Source organism: Sceloporus occidentalis, unplaced genomic scaffold (assembly GCF_023333645.1).
Source record: "Sceloporus occidentalis isolate IW3139 unplaced genomic scaffold, rSceOcc1.0.p SCAF_26, whole genome shotgun sequence".
Classification (NCBI taxonomy): domain Eukaryota; kingdom Metazoa; phylum Chordata; class Lepidosauria; order Squamata; family Phrynosomatidae; genus Sceloporus; species Sceloporus occidentalis.
This window is the reverse complement of record NW_028317006.1, coordinates 2,402,533-2,422,842: the sequence shown is the minus strand read 5'-3', so window position 1 is coordinate 2,422,842 and position 20,310 is coordinate 2,402,533. Positions and strand designations below refer to the sequence as shown.

The window sequence follows — 20,310 nt, the reverse complement described above, 5'->3', positions numbered from 1 at the left end:
AGCCAATTCACAAAGAGTTTGCCAGACTTTTTTTTTGTTTTCTTCCCTGGATTTTTTCACCACCCCTAGAGAAGTTGTCGGCCATAGCTACCGTCATCTTGGCACAGAGCCTATATCTGCAGCTGTTGAGGTCATAGAGAGCCCTGCTCACTACCTAGCCCTCTGTATATATATATATATATATATATATATATATACAGAAAACGAGAAGGGTGGAGATAAGCAGCTTTTGAACTAGGATTTACTGTGCCTGTAGACACAGAGTATCATATGCATTACAATCAGGCTCGTCGTGAGAGCCACGGCATAAAGGTTAAATCGGGTGTCAGTATTGTTTGACAGTGCAGAAATTACTTGGAGAGAGAATGCTCGTTCTGAGGTCTTATTACAAACAGCCGATTCCACCCAGCTTACAGGAAATGAATTTTTTTGGCTGCTTTGTGTAGAATGAATCTGTGCCAATCTCTTTTTTTTTTAAATCCATAACTGTTAGTGGTCTTTGGGATTCGGCTAACGTTAATGGTAGCACTGTTAGGATAAAAAGATTTGTCACTTCTGGGCAGGCCCGGACTGGCCATCGGGCACACCGGGCATTTGCCCAGTGGGCCGGGCCACGGCAGGGCCGGATAGATTTAGGGGCTGATGGAGCTGCAGCTCCAGGCCCCTACCTTAAAATAGGCCCAGTCAGGACCGGACTGACTGGGCCTATGCGGTCTCATTAACGCAGGGCATAAGGGGCACCTGCCCCATAAGCCCGCCGCAACTGCGAACGGGTCCACCACCCTAAAGGGGCCGGGAAGCCCCCACCAGGGCCAGCCTTATGGGTGTGCGGCCGCACAGGGTTTAAATTAAAATATCGGGGGGGTTTTTGTTGTTTTTTTTAAAACTTTATTTAACATCCTTCATGTTAAATAAAGTTTTTGTTAACTTTTTTTAACATGGAGGATGTTAAATAAAGTAAAAAACCCCCCGATGTTTTAATTTAAGCCCTGTGTGGCCGCACACCCCTAAGGCCGGCCCTGGTGGGGGCTTCCTGGCCCCTTAGAGTGGCGGACCCGGTCGCAGTTGCGGCGGGCTTAAGGGGCCCTGCGTTAATGCGGCCGTAGAGGGCCTACGGGCCTATTTTAAGGTAGGGGCCTGGAGCTGCAGCTTCATCAGCCCCTAAGTCAATCCGGCCCTGCTGCGGGCCCGGTCGCAGTTGCTGCTTGCTCCGGCAACAAGGTACGTAGGTGAGGGAGGGGGGTTCAGTGAGAAGGGGCAGAGGGGGGTTAGATAGTGAGAAATGGGGAGAGGGGGTACATATTGAGAAGTGGGGAAGGGGGTACATAGTGAAAAGGGGGTACATAGTGAGAAGGGGCAGATAAGATGGGGAAAGGGGGTTGTGTGAATGCGTATGAGAATGAATGAATAAATGTGTGGATGAATTGTGTGAATGCGTATGACAATTAATGAATTCATGTGTGGATGAATTGCTTGAATGATTTGTGAGACTGCATTAATGAATGTGTTAATGATTTGTGTGAATGAGTGAGTAAATGCAAAGATGGTACATGAAGGGTGGGCTTTAACAATAAATAAATAAATAAATAAATAAAAATGGGCTGTTCAGGCTTAAATGCCCGGGCCTATTTTTTGTCCCAGTCCGGGCCTGCTTCTGGGCAACTGTGTGTTAAACAGGAATGATGCCCTGCCCTACTGAGACAGCTATGCACTTTGCGTTTTCTGCTTTCAGAGTCAAACAGATGAGATTGTTGTGAGTTGGGATATATGTGTGCTCCTAAGAGAAAAGGGATTTTTTGCCCCCTGAAAGTAAAATTTCACTGGTTCGTTGCTAATATGTAAAAGTGACTAGCGAACCAAGTGAGAGATTTCCCCCTGTTGGTAAACTTAATCATCACTATTTCCCTGTAAATATTCAATGCAGTTAACTAATGCTTAAAGCTATCAGTAAACATTCAATGGCTTTTGATCATTTTCCCATACATCAGACAATAATCGCCTAGGTGGTTCACAAGCAAAAAATACATAGTGATAATACATGTAGTGGACTTTCTATTGATCATGTTGAATTACAAGCATTTAAAACAGCGTTGATAAAATCTAGAATACAGTAAATGGTTAGCGCCAAGGGTGGTTTTACTGAGACAGCCAGAATTAAATGTAAATAAAATGCCGAAATGTAGAACAGAAAAAGCCTGGCAAACAGGGACCAACTCTGCCCTGCTTGCTTTTCAAGGCAATTATTAACATGGGAGGCATACTGTTTTCCCATGTTCATTCCCATCACAGCATGTGAATGAGTCAACAAAAAACATCACACATTATTACCATCATTAACATAAATTACATAGAAAACAGACAGGAATTGAGAACTTTCAATTAAATAGTAATGATCAGGATGAACACACTTTGATAGCTGCAGCCCACCCAATATCTACTAGATATTACCACCACTTTGTATCAGATGATAATCAGGTTATTTGTCTTTAAAGGCTTTAGCTTTTATAACTGGATCCATGCTAAATGTGTACAATAGTTACAAAACTGAACTCATTTTTGGGAACTTCACTTAGGGGCAGTTGTCTCTTTTTCTGCATTACGTTTGTCATTGATGGTATCATCCATTTATTCCTATGACTGCTCGATTTTGCAGGAAGGATAACCGTGACCTTTTCTGACCTCTTCTTAATGGCTTTGTCATTGTTATGCCACAGAAACACAAGCTTATCACAGCATTTACACAAAGCATATGTTGAAGGTTTCAGGTCCATTTTTTTATCACCCTGACCTTTTTTCATCAGCTACTCTGTCTTTGTGACTAAGCTCCACATCTAGTATACTAGATATCATAAACAAAGGTTGTCTCATCTGGACAGCATAATATATGAAATAAAATCCGAAAACACTCTTTTTTTTTTATTCCCGCCATCACCTGTCCTTTTTGGCATGAATGGTGTCATTGAGAGTTTAAAAAAAAAAAGATGATGAAGAAGTGTACTAGTATGGGCTAAGAATATTGTAGAAATAAGCCAAAACGTTATCAACAAATACCTTTACCAATAGTTTTTTTTTCCTAGTCTTGCCATTCTTGGCAATTCCAAAGGTAAATTCCAACGCTCACTGCACCACGCATTAAGTTCTTCCCCTTGACTTAATGACTTTCATGCTCCACATCTTTCGTTATCCAGATCAAGATGCACACTTTCCACTTGGGAGCACTTTTCCTGCATATGTTTTGGGATGAGAAAACTCCAGCAAGGACCATATATCCAAATGTCTCTCTTAAAACCAGCCCCTACCAGACATGAAAGCGTTCTTTGCACAAAAGGCAGATGCATCGGTCCATTTTTCTGACATGGTAGTCGTCTTTCATAAGCTTAGTGGTGTGATCAGCCATTTCAAAACCCAAAGTCAATGGTTTAAATGAGACAAAATTGGACTAAATTAACAATATTATTACCAACAAAGCATGAAAACCTGGCTTAACATATACTATTTAATCATGTAGATGCAATGGTCCCAAAGCTCAATTAGATGTCTAGATATTGTAATGAGTTGCTTAGTATGGGGGATTTTTTATGACATGATTATATTCCTCATTAAAATGTCCTCTTGGATGCTTACATAAATAATAAGGACATTTACTTTTATTTTTATAGGTTGTTTCATTTATGAAAATAAATCTGTCCCTTAGATTATCAGGATACTCTGATAATTATTAATTTAACATGACTGGGAAATCACTGAAGTATGACATTCCCATTTATTTCAGACCTGAGACACACTACATTAAACCAAGACATCCCAATCTAAAACACTAAAAGTAGAAAGGACGTTAAAAAAATTGATCCATCTTCTATTAAATATTTGCCCTCACAATACTGATACATTTGCGTACTTGTGTTAAAGGTTGTTGACTTGTAATACTGCTTAAAGGTACTTGGTGCTCAAAAATATAACACTGAAGAAAAACATCACAGCGTCTACTGTGTTCCCTTGGACTGATCAAAAATAACAATATTTTTTCAAAAACGTTAAAAATAAAAACCAAAAAATTAGTTGCCCTAAGCAAAGATATTCTTACCCGTAGGTGCCAATTCAATTTCCAGAAATCATATATTCTCTAAATATAGGAGTTAACAAATTATAAAATTGTCTGTAAATTTAGAAGTACTGCAGTAGTTAAATGTATATCTTTCACAAAACCCCCCAAAAATGGCTGATTTGTTCTTCCTTCATCACTCCAGAATTCTATGCATTTTGCAGATTCTTCTCTGCGTGCACAAAGGGGTCACCATGCTACCAGTGTCACTGACAATGCATCTTGTTGCAGTAATCTGCCCTTGTTTATGTAACAAGGCTTTATGCTCCAATCTGTTTAAGCATCCTCTTAAGGCTTGATGCCGTCATGGAGTTTTAGATTGTCTTTATGCATTTAGTCGAGTAGTGATATTTGCACACTGTGAGAACAGGAGCAAACAATTGCCACGTTTGTAGTGGTATGTTTCCAAAAGTTCCCAAAACATATTCTTAAATCGGTGGCAGCTTCTTCCTCATTGGTTGTATTGGTGGAAGATAAAGTTAAAGAAAAAATGCTGCCTTTACAGGTTTATCTCCGTGTTGTTATATGTTGCAGGCACTTGAGTTTGTCTTTTTATTTCTTTTTTTTTTTTTTCCTTATGAAGACTTTTTTTTTGGGGGGGGGAAAGCAGGGAAGGAAAGAAGAGGGTAAATAGGGTTGGATATTTTGTAACTGGCCTTTGCTAGCCTAGGATGTCCAAGTAGATGGGTGAAGCCTTTCCCAAAGCTTGAAGAATCTTGTGGATCTCTTTTATATTTAGTCTCAGCTGTGGTTCTCTTTGCCAGCATCCCAACATCATGTCATAAACTTCCTTCGGAGCCACTCTGGGTCTTTCCAAGACACGGCCTTGTGTGATGCATTCAATTACCTGTGGAAGAGACAAAAAATAGTAAGGTAAAGATATGGTAAAGGCAACCTTAGTCACCTTATATTATTTAATAATCTAAAATAAAGCTGCCAAATATAATACAATTTAAAGCAATGAGAAATGTTGCCATGAAAGTAAAATTACACTTGAATCCTCAAGTGTACGCATGCAGATTTTGATGTAATACTTGCAATTGACCACAGTGATACACAATGTTCCAGTTTTGTTACATTTATAACAGAAATCCTAAAAGTCTGAATGTCATGCTCATTCTCTTTGCACAAAAACTATTTATAACTCATCGGACTTAGACAACTAAACTTCCCACTTTGTGCTCCCCACCAACCCCCCCCCCGGGTACTCAAGTCTGAGTTTCCTCTGAGGTAATACCGCCACTACCTACTAGCCAACAAAATGTCAACTAAAACAATCACTCCAGCTTAACTTTAGTTTGTAGCAATTTATATAAAGATTAAAAGTAATGTACTCTTTTCAGCGCACCATTTCCCTTATGTTTGAGCTTGTTATTGCTGTTGGTTGAGGTAGTTGGCAGGCCATATTTTCCAGTATTATACCCATGTCATGAGCAATGGAGCTGACTACTTTGGATGTCTGCAGTCTGTGTGCTTTCATTGCAGGCTTGTGTTTGTTTATGGCTCAAAGCTCTGTACCACTACATGTCTGCAGGTGATCCCGTTCACCGGTCAAGAAGCAGACAGTAGATTTAATCAAAACAGACATTGCGTTTTTTCAGCTCCTTGCACTGCAAAAGTAGGCTGTCAGTTTTATGCTCTAACGGCGACCATTTCATGTTGAGGTGGTTAAAACATCTTAATCTGCCACCATAGCAAAGGTCTTGTTAGATTTTTAACATTATGTATGAAATAACTTGAAATACTCCATCTCATAATATTTAATATTCTAAAAGACAAAATGTGACAAGTTTCTTATAAAAAAAAGTGGCCTAGTGGCTTCACTATACAGCTAATAAGCTTCAACTGAATGATCATTGGCAAAAATTGGAAGAATCTGTTTTTTACCAAATTAATTTCTTCTACGCTTCCCATACATAATGCTATTTCCAATAAATAGTGTATACAAAAACAACAATCCAAGTATTGTGCTTTACCTCGGTATTTGACAGTTGAAACCATGGTTGTTTTCCATATGTGAATATCTCCCACAGAATAACACCAAAACTCCATACGTCACTATCTGTTGTGAACTTTCTGTACATAATACTCTCAGGAGGCATCCATCGAATTGGCAACATCGTATGACCCCCAACCTGCAAATAAACAAAACCAAATAAGCTTCCATTTCTTGGTCTGTCATCAAACATAAACTAGTATAAGCTAACAAAAGGGAATTACTCAGTTATACATCCCACAGACTGCAGGACAGCACCTTACCTTTGTCGGACAGTAATATGTGACATGGCTGATGCAGTCATCTTGTGTCCCACTCCTACCACCGTGTTAAGCCAGAGATCCACCCCAAGCTTAGCAGATTCTACTCCATTATATTTATTGGCTAACATATTGCTATATAAATCTTAACACAAAATGTCTTTGTGAGCATTGTCTAACTTATTTGTTTTGTCTCCTAAGGCACCTTTATGACAAGAATCTTGTAGAAAAGTCTAGTGGGACTCTATTTTACTCCTTAATGACCATATGACAAACTATTACATCCTAAAATAAGTTGGCCAAACAACCACTAGGACATTATTGTATGTCCTAAAGATTTTGCACCATCAGGGACGTTTCCCCACTGATACCCCGAGGACTAGGCTAGATAACTGGGTGCAAGTGCAAGTTCTACTTCAAATTAGCTTGAAACGGCCCTGTATTCCTAATGTCAGTACCTGTGCTTTTCTGAATATTTTAAAAATAATTAACAAATTACTGTAGTATGTCAATGAGTATTTTGTTCATACTCTTCTTTACTTGCCAGTAAATCTTCTGGATCAACAGTAAGGTTGAACTTGATGAACCTTTCCATAGAATAGTCAGAGTTATAGACTGGAAAGCATACAGGATGGAATTATTAATGTAGTTTTACATCATCTATGAGTTTTTCAGACATGCTCAGGGTCATCCCCAGACCATATGGCAATCGGACAACAATACGCATTTTTCTACTTTCCAAACTAAAATGTGCTAAATTTCAATGGTTCAGAAAAAAAGATTATTCCCTATTTAGAACTCAAATGCTTCTAATGCTCACCTGGCACCAAAAGAGGTTTGGGGTTTGTTTTATTACAGTTATTTCTCCAGCCTGGTTTAAACTGTTCATACTTGATCCATGCTATTTTTAACTTCAGTTATTTGATATACTCAAAACCCATACTGCTTTCCCGAGTACGATTAGATTCAGGCTTATTGAAGTATAGCTCAGCCTCTATCCTGTAACCCAGCCTTGGAGCCTAGACTACATTAAATCTGTCATAAAACAACCCTGCAGCTTAAGCCATGACAATAAAAATAATAAAAAAAATAATAAATACATAGAGAAGCATTCTGAGTAAATTGTGTTACAAGCTTTTGCTGGCTGAAATAAAGGGAGACTACAAGAAGACATGGAAAATGTCAAAATCTGTGAAGGTTAACCTTTTTTTTTTAATTATGGTAAAATCTAATTATACAAGTTTACAGTAATTTCATGGAGCTGTAATTGTTATTCATGTATTTGTTTTGCATTAATAATATGGGTATTGTAAATGTAGGTTCTAAGTAGATTTTTATTAGAACGCTAGAACTGTAATTATGCTCCCTCCTATGGCTCTGATCTTAAGAGACGTTACATTAATTAAAAATGGAATGTTTTTTTTAGGGCTTGTAAATAAGTGCCATGTGTTTTCTGCAGTAATGTATGTGTGATTGTTTATAATTCTACTAATATTTGCATGAAGAGTAATAATAATAATAATAAAAAATATTATTATTATTATATAGTGTTATTATATTCTACAGCACTATACAGTATATATATATATATCACTTAAAATAATCCGATACATTGGCTTTGATTTTTATGTCACCATCATGCATTTATATTGTCCTGATATCCATGTTTTAACAGCTAAAGCATTTTAATAATCATTATATGTTGTCCCCTAAACACCAGTTCTTAAATATACCTGTATTTTTAAAAATATTCTACAGAAATGTGTCTTTTCTGGTCATTGACAACTTCACTGCACACTTCAAGAATCCATCAAATCAAAGAGCTTTTTAGTTCATGCAGTAGTAGTCATGTACTGCGTAATGTTAAATACTTTGAAATCCAGTCAGTAGATATTTCAGTTAATAGCCACACTTTCTAATGCTTAGTTTATCGACTGCATCCCTAGCAGAAAGGGCTAATTGGCTGTATTAATCTTACCTGTTTAATGTAAATGAACCCGGATCTCAAAAAAATTATAGCACAATCCAGAAGTAAATTGGAAAAACTAAGATAATTACAAATCCACGCACAAACCCAAAGAATATAACAATGTAGTGTAATTTTCCAGATTAATAAACTCTTATACTAAGCGTGCAAGTGGAAGTATGTGTTTTCCAGTGTATAATATTTTATATATATATATATATATATTACGTTTATTGAGTCATTAAAATCTCCCTTACCTACAATTCAAAACATACATCTTCAATGCATCAGATAATATATGCCAACAGCTATGCTGTGCACATATGGTAATTACATTTAAAATATTTTAATTTGTGCATTAGAAGTATATTAACTTTACACTTCAGCTGGCAATCACAATGCTAAAACCAGCTCAAAATAAAGTATGAAGAATAATTTCAGTGAAAACATTTGTAGAAAATATTGTATTAAATAATGAAATCATTTCAATAATTTGTGTTGTTTTTCATATAGTATATATATTGTGATTTTAAACATACCCTTTGCTGATTAATTCCAAATAGTGCTGCAGCAAAGGAGCCTGCAGTGTATTGGTGACCTGTCAGGGACCAAGGCATAAGGCTAGATATGCATGGGTCAGGGCTAGCCCTGGTTTTATTCCGTTAGGCAGATCAACACATGGATAGATATGAAGATAATTTGAAAATTGACAATATTTAAATTGTTCTATATATATATATAAAACTAAGTACTCAGTTGGTAAGGATAGCTTAAATTAATGACAAATTCTGTTTAAATTAATCTTAAATTGTGAAGTAATTAATGTATCTGATTTTAGCTATAGGTTAATCCCAAATTTGACCCAGAAGGTCTCCTTTGAATTAAGAAGATTATTCATTTCCTGTGTGGTGTATAACAAATTCCTACATTAAGAGTAGAGGGTTTTTTTTGCACTTTGTGCAAATTGAACAAAAAACCCCGCATTGTTTTGGGACTTTTGGTCATTTTACAGAAATACGGACATATGTAAAGCTAGATTTGGTACTTCTGCTGATTACTCCCTGTTGGCCTCATCGTTACATCTCCAACAATTCAAGACACAACAATTGGGCATCATACTGTAACACAATCTGAATAGATGAATCCATTTTTTATTTGTTTATTTTACTAGTCTCTGAGTTTAGCAGACACCCTTTACAACATTACACACCCTATATCACTCCTCTTATGGCCAAATACTATCGTAACCACCCACAACTTGGCTATTTAACTTGTATGACTCTGTTAATATGCACACCAACATATCAATGCATTTAAGTACGTGTGGCAGTAACATACTACTGCAGTGTTTCAGTTTCCCCCTTACGATCAGAATCCCTAATGAACATGGGTCGGTCTTTGCAGATCTTCATATGTCTGCTATGGCTCATTGGAGATAGTGGTGTCATCTGATCTGTCGACTAATGTGCTAATCTACGACATTTCCATTACTCTCATTGTAACGCTGCGTTATCAGTAATAAATAATACTTTCCCACTAATTCCATGCACATATTCTTTAGTAGTGAAGACTTAAGTTTACTAAACTCTAGAATATATTCAGATAAGGTTCATGTTGTAACAAAACTGGAACCTTCCAATAATACTTAAAAAGACTATAAGATTAGACTAATGGCAAGAAATCAGTGCCACAACATTGAAAACTAAAACTGAGCATGGGTGTGGGACCCTAATCAACGGTGATCATTGTTAAATAATGAAATCAGGACTGACATTAGCTCTTTGCTCGGTGACATACAATGTGATTGGACCACTGCGTCTGATGATACCCAATTCTCTCTGCAGTTCTGAAGGCGGTATTTTAGAGATCATTATTTCTACAGTTTCAATCTAGTGAAAATTGTTATGGCTCTTTTAATTATCATAAGGGTGCATTAATCAAACCCTCTCTTGCCTCTTCTCCAAAATGAATTTCATTTTCCAAAGGGCAAGCAAATCAATTTTACCAGTTGCAGTAGCAGACATGATGTGTGTGTCTAAGACTCTGTGGATAACACACAGATTGGGGTGAGAGCTAAATGTAAATGGGTAAAACATATAAAAGAATTAAGATCATGATAATGTGTCGTTCTCGTAATCAATATTCCTATTATTGCATGCACTCTGGATGTAGGGTGATATGGCATCTTCCAGAATATGCAGATATCCAAAATCTATAATAAAGCAAAACAAAAAATAAGATTCTAAAGACATTAGCTACTGTCCTCTTTATTTAATGTTTCCAACCTGCAACCTGTGAGTTACAGCTGAGACAAATGATAATGAGCTAAATTCAGACAACCAAGCATTTTCCCAGTAGATTAATCTCTATTACTTTAGAACAAGGGTAAAAACAGCATATAACTTTCCAGCCATTATTGAACATCAATTCTTAAAGGCTTGATACAAATCTGGAAGCTGTAGCCAATCCTTGGCGGACCACCAGACAAAGGAGGGCACAGGGGCATCGCAAGTAAATGCCAAGTGAGGTATTCTGTACTGTCACTATTGTGACAAGATGACTGGTTTATCTTATTGTAATTTGCTAAATTATTAACCTTACTAAAGAAAAACCTTAGTAGTTCTAACTCTAAAAGTAAAAATCTTTACTAACTTTCTCTTAGTTTTTCAAACCATTACATTGACAAATAATAATGACCTTCTGTTCCAAAAAATATAATCAGATAATGGTTGATCTTTTTAAGACAAACATTTGTTACTTTTGTAGGAGTTGACAAATATTGTTAATGATATCCCCTTTAAGAAGGTTATCTGAACGTCTGCATAATATACATTCTACTTTCAGAGTGAAAGGAACTAGAAAAAAATAATTTGGGCATCATCAAAAACCTACTGGAAACAATTAGCACTATTTAACCGAAAATACCTACAGAGGCACCCAGGAGACAGAAAGCCTTAAAAAACAAAGTTTTTAGTGTGGTCGCTGTTCTGCAGCGTAATACAGAGTTGACTGAGCAGAGAAAATGATAAAGGGGTCTCAAGGGGAAAATCTAAAGCAAGAATGAAACTCAATGTGAAATCATTTGGCTGAGTCAAGTTTCATTATCCCATTGGGACTATTGCAGCTACTTCAGCTTTGAAGCATTAACAATCCGGCACAAGCCACTTTTACTAATATCATTTTAGAATCACCCGGTGACAATGGTAATGGAGAGAACAGTCACTGCTGTAATTACTAATCACTTAAATATCCTGCAATACTGTATCAAACATATGGAGTCCTTTAAAACATATTCAAACATAAAGTATCATAAAGTATGAGATTATTCTTTACAGATGTCAGATCCTTCTGTATAGTGTATGTTGACATCTTTTACACAGAACATTAAAGGGGGACTTCCGCCACTTTTTATCACTAGTATCAGATTATAAAAAATTGGGTTTTAACTATATATATATATATATATATATATATATATATATATTATTTTTGTCAATTATAATTATATGATTTGAGTGCTACCTCCTGCTCAAAAATAACACTGGGTCGTTTCAAGATAAACTGTTCATAATATATTAAAAAATATTGTTGGCCGATCACTCAGTGTCACATTACTTACTTCCCTACACTAAACTTAAAACACATATGCACACATGAAAATTCAGCTGGACTGCGGAGGACTCCCTTCAACTCTTACCAGCCACTCATAAAAAGTCAACATAGGATGAATCTGGTGGGAACACCAATTATGAAGTATTTCCTAAATCCATTCCCCGTCTTTGCCATCATTAGTGGTCCCTTTCTCCTCCCACTGAACCTGTTTAGTCTTTGTAAAAGGAAACAAAAGTTGCTGGTACAATACATAACGTACACCTCTAAGCACACATTAGAATGATTTCCCAAAATTTGTGATGTGGGGGATAGTTTAAGTATAATTAACACTAGAAACTGATAAAGGAGCTCACAAAGACTATGTACAGTTGATGATCTGTTACAATCTTTGAATAGTATAATTTCCAGCAATGGTTTACTAATCAATTTTTATATTTGACCTTATGGACACTACATACTGTTGTTTGTTTTATGTCATTGTATTTGACATATAATATAGCCTTACTCTGTAGTAGTCTGTACTGTAGACATCACGTGACATGCCAAAGTCTCCAATCTTGACAAGCAGGTTCACCCCCACTAAGCAGTTTCTGGTAGCCAGGTCTCGATGAACAAAATGTTGAGATGCAAGATAAACCATTCCTGAAGCAATTTGTGTAGCAATGTGCAGCATCTGAGACAAGCCCAGGTCACCTTTAGTCTGACGTGGCTGGCCATCTACGAGGATCATGGCGTCAGGTCCATGTGCTCTGAAGAAAGAAAAATCATTTGTCTTGTTTATTGAAAAGCTTAGCAAAAGAAATAGACAACAAAGTCAACATTGTTTCATTCTCCATTATGGACATTATCACTACAAAGGATTGTGTTTGTTTATTTTTATTTGATTTTGCTTTCTTAACCAACAACATGCCATATAAAAAGTAAATTATTTTGTGTCTTCTGTTAATCTTTCATTCTGTCAGTCATGTATACACAGGCTGGTATAGCTTGTTTTTCTAATGTTAACCTATCTACAAAGTGTAGAATAAAGTTGTGGAACTCATGGAGAGGAGATTTTATAAAATAAGAGTTTTGACGATTAATAGGTACTTTTGCCTTGCCATGCAAAATAATATTTCATGGTAAAGACCTGGTAACCACCAAACTGCCTTAGTTGCTTTTTTGTTTGTTTGTTTGTTTGTTTTTACGGTAGAGTAAGCATTAGTCCTGCTCCGTTATTTTGCCATAAATGCAAAAAAAAATAGCAAAAGTAGTAGAAACTAAATTATTTTCTTAAAAGTCCCCACCCACTTTTGAAAATGTAGTTTTAGATATATGTAGATTGCAGACACAGCCAATGTAGATTGTGTCTCATCAGCAGCTCCTCTCCAAATGAAGCCTATGTATTTAAATATAAATGTGAAACACACAAGCATTCTGACAGGGAAGGCATAGTGGTTGGCTTAGCAGCTGATGGGCAGCCCAGCCAAGTCAATGAAAAAAAAGATATTTTAGTGATCGCTTGTAAAAATGATTTCACCCACAGAATGTAACTATATTTCGCGTATGCTTTAACCGCATAAAGGAAACAAACATATATATGCACACAGTAAATCACAGTTTAAACTTTTGACCCTGGGTGTTCGTTTTACCTTTCTAATATGTGTAAATTCACTTTAGACATTCATAAACCATTTTAGGCATTCTGAATATAGGTACAACTATTTGCACAAACATGTAATCGATTATTATTACATTACTTTACACTGATCAAAACGGGAGATTGAGTATTCCAGTGTTGTACAAAAATAAGGCCAAGAGCCAGAAATTCCCAATTTATTAAAATTCAGCCTTTGATATACTTTCTCTCTGTGCTCCTAAACTTTGATGAAACTCTTTGGAATTCAAACCACTGTCCCTCACTCCTCTCCTATGTCCCTTTTTCTAGCAGCTTAGACTGTTTGGGGGTATTAGTGTATCTCAGCGATTACAGCCCTAAGAGGTAATGTGTATTTAAACAGAATAAAGTGTGTTTAGAAACTAAATTCTGTAACACAAATAATGGCTTTATTATAAACATAGCTCACAAATTTTAATAAAGTCTTGCCCCAAGCAAACCAAAAGTGTCCATACAAATCTATGGAGGTATACATTTTATTTGTATTTATTTCCAGTGTTTGGTTGTGATCTTATCCTGTACAAAATTCCAATTGAGATTTGCTTATTTGTATTTGGTTTTATTATCTTTCTCCAATTTCATACACATTAGCCTTTCCCGCTTCTCATTTAATTAGTAAACAACTCAAAATGTTTGCTGCCCACATAACTTAATTACCGCTGATCCTTCAAAGGTTTCGGTAAGAGAAGGGAATGCAAAAAATCACGACGAAATGTAAACACAAAATGAGTTGCATGAATAGATTGGGTGAATTACAATATTCATCTGAAGTGCTTAGTAAATATAGTTGATTTCGGAAATGACTACATAAATATGTCTGCCCTTGAGACCAATGTGCAGTTTAGAGACAATGGCTTGTAGTACATCATTTGTTTGAAGAGAAAAAGTCAGTTGCTTTGTTTTTTGCATAATTATATTATGTATTACACGATATGTGTAAGAATGTGTGAGAATACAAACAAGTGCTTATTAAAGCTTTGTTTTTTCACTTTTAAGCATGCCTAGCAAATTTGGACCTGTACTGATCGTGTCATTGAAAAACGGTTGCAAATAAAGCTATGTAAGGTCTGTTAAACAAGAATTGTCACATCTATCACATGTCCAGCACATCTGCCTCCACCAACATTTTTTTACCTTTATTTATTAATACTTTTTATTTATTAAGCACCAACAAATTACTCAGCTCTGTACAATTTAAATTAGGTACTTTATACACATAACAATTATACATTAACACATACAGACACATCAGGTGTAAGCCTGTGAGCTTGCCATAAAGCCTTATGGTACTTTTATACAATGTTTCTGGCTCTGAGGGCCCTGCTTGTGAGCTGACACTCTAATGTGAATATGTCTATGATATCTCTCATAATCTGTCAAGACTATAAATGAATCCCATTATAAGCATATATAGAAAGTCCTGATTTACAAAACTTACAAACTTTATCAAACTCAGTAGACAATCAGAATTTCTTTTGGCGCTTGCATTCATGTAGTCAGCGTGTAATTACTGTAACATTGAAGGGTATTCTCTTCTAGTGTCTACTGTATAATCCACTTTTATCTATAATTATTAGCACAGTTTTGCATTTATTTTCCACACAAATTGGGAGACTAAGCCATGCCTTAGGCCTAAAGAATGATATATTGCAGTTAGCTATGATGCTGTAGACTAGAGGACTGCATTGTAGACTTGCGGGCGCGGGCGGTCTTGCTGGTGTTGCGGGCGGGAGCGGGCGGTCAGACACTGTACCTACGGGTCCCGGTAATCCTGCGCAGTCCCGCAAGGCTGCCTTCGAGTTGCTCCGTCACAGCGTCTCTTCTCTTCTCCTCCCATGAACACAGCGGAGTCACGTGATGTGACGTCACTTCCCGTGACTCCGCCTTGTTCCTGGGCGGAGCAAGAGAAGAGACGCTGTGAGGGAGCAACTCGAAGGCAGCCTTGTGGGACTGCGCGGGAAATCTGCAGTTCAGGTAAGGAGGTGGGCGTGATTGGGCACGCATGTTGCGGGAGTAGAACACCCACATTGCGGGAGCGGGCCGGATTGGACAAAAAATCAGCAGGAGCGGGCGGAAGCGTGTCCCGCGCAGGGCTCTACTGTAGACCATACAATCTTTTCAAGGCAATGAGAGGTTACTTTGCAATTATAAGGAAAAGGGTTATGTTAAATGTGGGGGCTGAAGGGATAGAAAACCAAGGTAAGAAACAGTAGATCATGTAATGGTTACAGGAACCTTGTATTCTTAAGACGTTCTGCATTAACTTCAGCCTTTGCTGGAGAGATACACTCTATGGTTTCCAGGATAACTGAAGTTATGAAAACTCTACAATCATGAAGCCCAAATTACTCCTTCCTTTAGGTAGTCTACAAAAAATGTTTGAATCTTATTAATAGCAGTAATTGTATTCTACTAGATAATGTAGAAACACAGTGTTTTTCCAGAAACCACACAAAATCTCACCAGCTTAATGCTATCACATTACCAATTTGCTTAAAGATATCCCAAGGGTTTTTTTTTTTAAATCTCCTAACAAGATGCAGAAAGAGTGTTTAAAAAAAAAATACAAATTCAGACATATTACAAAAGATATCCCTCATCATAAATCAAACAGCAATTCCTTTACGATACCCTGTCAGCACTTTTTTTATGCCTTTCACCCATCATAAACCCATTTCTCTGGGAATGAGCAGATTGAAATTGCACTGAATATACTGTACTGTACATTTACCACATGAAACAAACCACCGCTGTCAGCGATAACAAAAGATATTGGCTGGGACAATGTTCAGCAGATGTGGCACAGTAAAACAATCAGATGATTACTCAAAGGTAAAACAATGGTTGAAAAAAAAGTGTAAAACTAGAAAAAATAATAATTACTTTATTTTTCATTTCTAAATTTTATTTTATTTTTTAAAAAATGGGTTCATAATCTTAGTTTGCAGGAGGTTTAAATGTTGTGGTCTTTTGGAGACTTGATATTTTTGTCAAACCTTTTCAAATAGCATTTTAATACAAATAATATTGATGCCTTAAAATACATTTAAAAGTCACAAGCTACACAATGAGTGGCCTTCTGAAAGTTACTCTCTAGAATGGTTTTAAAGAATGGGCCAGTTAGGGTGGTAATGCCAGAGCGTCTCATGCCAGCAGATATGCTTGTGTAAAGTTAGATGTTACATACAATCATTCCCCATGTTTATCTTTGAAAGGTATGAAGAAAATATTTTTTTCTGAACAGTTAGATCAAAAACGGTGAGACCTACAACAAAGCTTTATTTTTTTTCATCTTTTACAGGAGGATTCTTTTGTATGCTGATTCAAATTTCATACATTAAAGATATTCGTAGAATACCTACATCGACATCCCATGGCGTGAAAAGGTGTGAAAATCCTTAAGAATCTTTATAAATATGGAGATTTAATCTGTCACATGGAAATCATAACTTTGAAGAAATTCAGAAATACATGTTTTATTTCAGGTGCTAGAATTTTTATATACTAGGACAGAAAATGATTGGCTCTAAATTATGTGGCTCTGTCTTGGGGTGATTCTTAACTGTAAAATCTCCTGCAGAGTGTGCTATTGGAATTGTCTGATTTCATCCAAGAGAGAAAGCTATTGAGGAGACAGGGTACAGTATTTGTCGATTTGCACATTTTACATAGTATTTTCTAGGAATTCATGGAAAAAATTACTTTACTATGACAACTACATTTGAGATAAAATTTTATCAACTCCTCGGTACTCGTTTTACTTTATGCAGCATGATGCCTGGAGCTTTACATGTCCCCTTGCTGGACACATAGTGTTTGTTATTTTCTCCAGTTAGTAGAGTTCTGTTGGGGTCTGTAAGCCATATGACTGTCCCTAGTTTTAGTGACACCTTTACTGGAGATGGAACATGGCAATGGAGTCCACATTTTTTTGGTCTTCTCTAGAAAAGATTCTTTCCCTGAACTAGAAACAATTCCTTAAAGGTTAATAAAAATTTATATCTCAGAGCAAAAAGTGAGTGCTGTGGCATACAGTATATAATATGGCATATACTGCTTCACAGCTGTTAGAGCAGAGAGAATTTAAAGCTAACTGGATCTCTGTGAATAAGATGCTGGGTGAAAAGTAACACCTGCAGTGGTTGTTAAAATAAATATTCCTGTGTTTGTAAATGTGGACCAGGAGAAGGCGTCTTCCAACAATACAAAGAAATTTGTTGGCAGAGGTAAAATCCTTTATTATAGGGAGTAGATACCCTGTAACCAATTATAACCTGGGTCACAGAGGAAGCCTTTCAATGTTGAAATTTATCTTTTGTTCATTGGTGTACCTGGGAACTCCCCCGGTTTGACCTGGAGTCTCCAGGTGCAGGCCTGCTTCCCTAGAACCCTGGGTCAATTTCTACAGGCAGGAGAGCAACGTTTAGCCATACCTGTTGCCTCAGGCACTTTCCTATCAATCCCCACCAACTAAAGGCTAGTCCTGCCCCTAAACACAATGGTCCCCGCCCCTTCATTAAGCCACTCCTCTAAATAGGAAGAGTTCTGGGTAGCCTGAGAGTAATTAGTAATTTAACGACATAAGAGTTTTCTTCATCTTTGAAGTACATGCCTAAGTCACCAAGCTTAGGCCATCTCCACAAACTCTTCATGCTGGGTTACTTAATTAATATCCCAATGTAAGTGCCTTACAAACCCTTAAATACCCCAATGCCCTAAATAAAATTAAAAAAAACCTGTTAATAAGATGTATGACTTCATAACATACAACAAGCAATGTGGACTTTATGAACAAACATATACAATTCTTTATGTGTAGGTGTTTGAGGCTAATAGGTATGATGGGTGTTCCCATGAATACAAAATCCGTAATTTTGTGTGTAAAATATTCTAAAAGTATATACTTCAATTCTGTGTAAATACACTTGCTCCTAAATGAAAAATCACTTTTAAGATTTGTAAAAACATAAACAGGTAACTTTAACACAAGTCCTCAAAACTTGCCATTTTAAAATTATATTGTTCACTAACCAAGTCAAAATTCAAAATGTTATTTTGAACTCTTAACTCCCTGTTGTGTATGGAAATCTACTCCCCACCTGTATTCTCACATGATGTCATGTATTGGTGTTTAGCTATCACAAAAAGTAATACTAGAACACGCTTTACATGTATACTCTTGGAAAAGGTGCCTTACGTCCCTGTTCCCAGGATTTGCAAGATTATTCCTACGGTTTCTCTCCTATTGTGAAGCTGATGATCGTCTTGTCTTTGTGAATGTGGAGCTGGGATAAAGGAAATATGCTACAAGGTATAATATTGTTCGACTTAACAGAAACAGACACTTCTGTGTTGGGTCCAAGCTAGCACTGAGTCAAACTGGGTCAAACTAAGTATTCTATCCCATTTAGCTTTGTTGCATTGCCCAAAACGATTCTCCCAGCATTTAGCAACACGGTATCTTTTCCAAGCTTGGAAACGGTCAGCTTTTAAAAGACCGTAAAATGAATTTGTCCGACTTTAATTGTGACTTTCAATAAAAATTGGAAAAGCAGTAAAATGGGAGAAGCTCACTTTATAACCAGCTTCTCTTGGAACAGCATCATAAATAACGTTCTTGAGGTTTTATTGCAGTTCATTGTGCCTTGTGGAAAAAACATTGAACAATAAAGGTGACCGATGAAGCAGGGAAGTCATTTTAATTTTAAACTGTCGACCATGTTGGTGATTAAATGCTTAGGAGGTCTCCAGGGACAATGCTTCATAAGGTCCTAGCCATTGTCCACGTTTCAAAACTAGATATTTTGGTCTGTGATGTCAAAATCTGGAATAGGTATTTTGTTTTAAACAAAGGACTGAATGTGTTACACACATCAAGGTAAAGCAATAATGTTCCTCCGTGAGACTGTTTGGAACAGATGTAAACAAGATGATCCTTCTCCATAGAGGGGCATGTCAGGTCTAAATCATACAACCAAACAACATGTAACAACAAAACAAAGTATTTAAATCCTGTGTACCTAGTGAAACTAAAAATAATTATATGAATACATAAAAACATGGCAAGTAAAATTAATAGGGTCATTGGAAATTGCTGTCATAAGTCCCATCAACCATTACAAATGCATTAATTCTCAAAGTGTGAATGAAATGAGTTGCAAAGGTGCAAGAATAGGGAACAAATTTGGTATTCAGTCTTGGCTATGAATCCTAGCTCTTGTTAAATGAGCACACACAGAATAACTGTAGTGTTCAGCCACATATAAATGTTTTTGTTCAGTAAAAAAAGAGCAAGCAGGCACAGTAATTATGCACAGGCCACAATTTAAATTGGCACAAACCCAATGACCCAACATATTCAATATTGAGGGTAAGACTTAAGCAATGCCAAACCAGGCTCTGTATGCCAACCATAACAAATGCGTAGGTTGATTTATTGTCATAGTCCAGTCCTGCATGGTACACCCAAAGTTGTACATTGTATAATTGTACTGCCTTATAGAGTCTCTAAAGACTAGGCTGTATTTTATGAAAAGGGCCAAGGACTAAAATCAATTATAGACATGTATATACAAATATAAGAAGCAGGATACAGATATAGGAATGAGACACCAACATTTCATAATCTGTTCCTTTTGATCTGGGACAGTGTGTGTCTATCTAGGTTGTATGTATCTGAGTAGTATGTATTATGTTGTTTTTTTTTTAAAAACCATT

At 36.6% G+C, this 20,310-nt stretch overlaps 1 protein-coding gene across 6 annotated transcripts in view; it reads right to left on the bottom strand.

The window, feature by feature from the left end:
- Positions 1–4,763: 4,763 nt before the first annotated feature.
- LOC149300014 (NT-3 growth factor receptor-like) overlaps positions 4,764–20,310 on the bottom strand; it is a 261,807-nt gene continuing 246,260 nt past the window's right edge. For 5 of the 6 annotated variants that reach the window (XM_089485793.1, XM_089485794.1, XM_089485795.1 and 2 more), the window contains 3 exons: positions 12,442–12,685; positions 6,079–6,237; positions 4,764–4,949 (listed from right to left, as the gene is read on the bottom strand). In XM_089485793.1, coding sequence (XP_089341919.1) covers positions 4,764–4,949; positions 6,079–6,237; positions 12,442–12,685 — 589 coding nt within the window. Of the gene's footprint in view, positions 4,950–6,078; positions 6,272–12,436; positions 12,686–20,310 lie in introns of all 6 variants that reach the window. The other variant, XM_089485792.1, reaches the window with a different exon arrangement.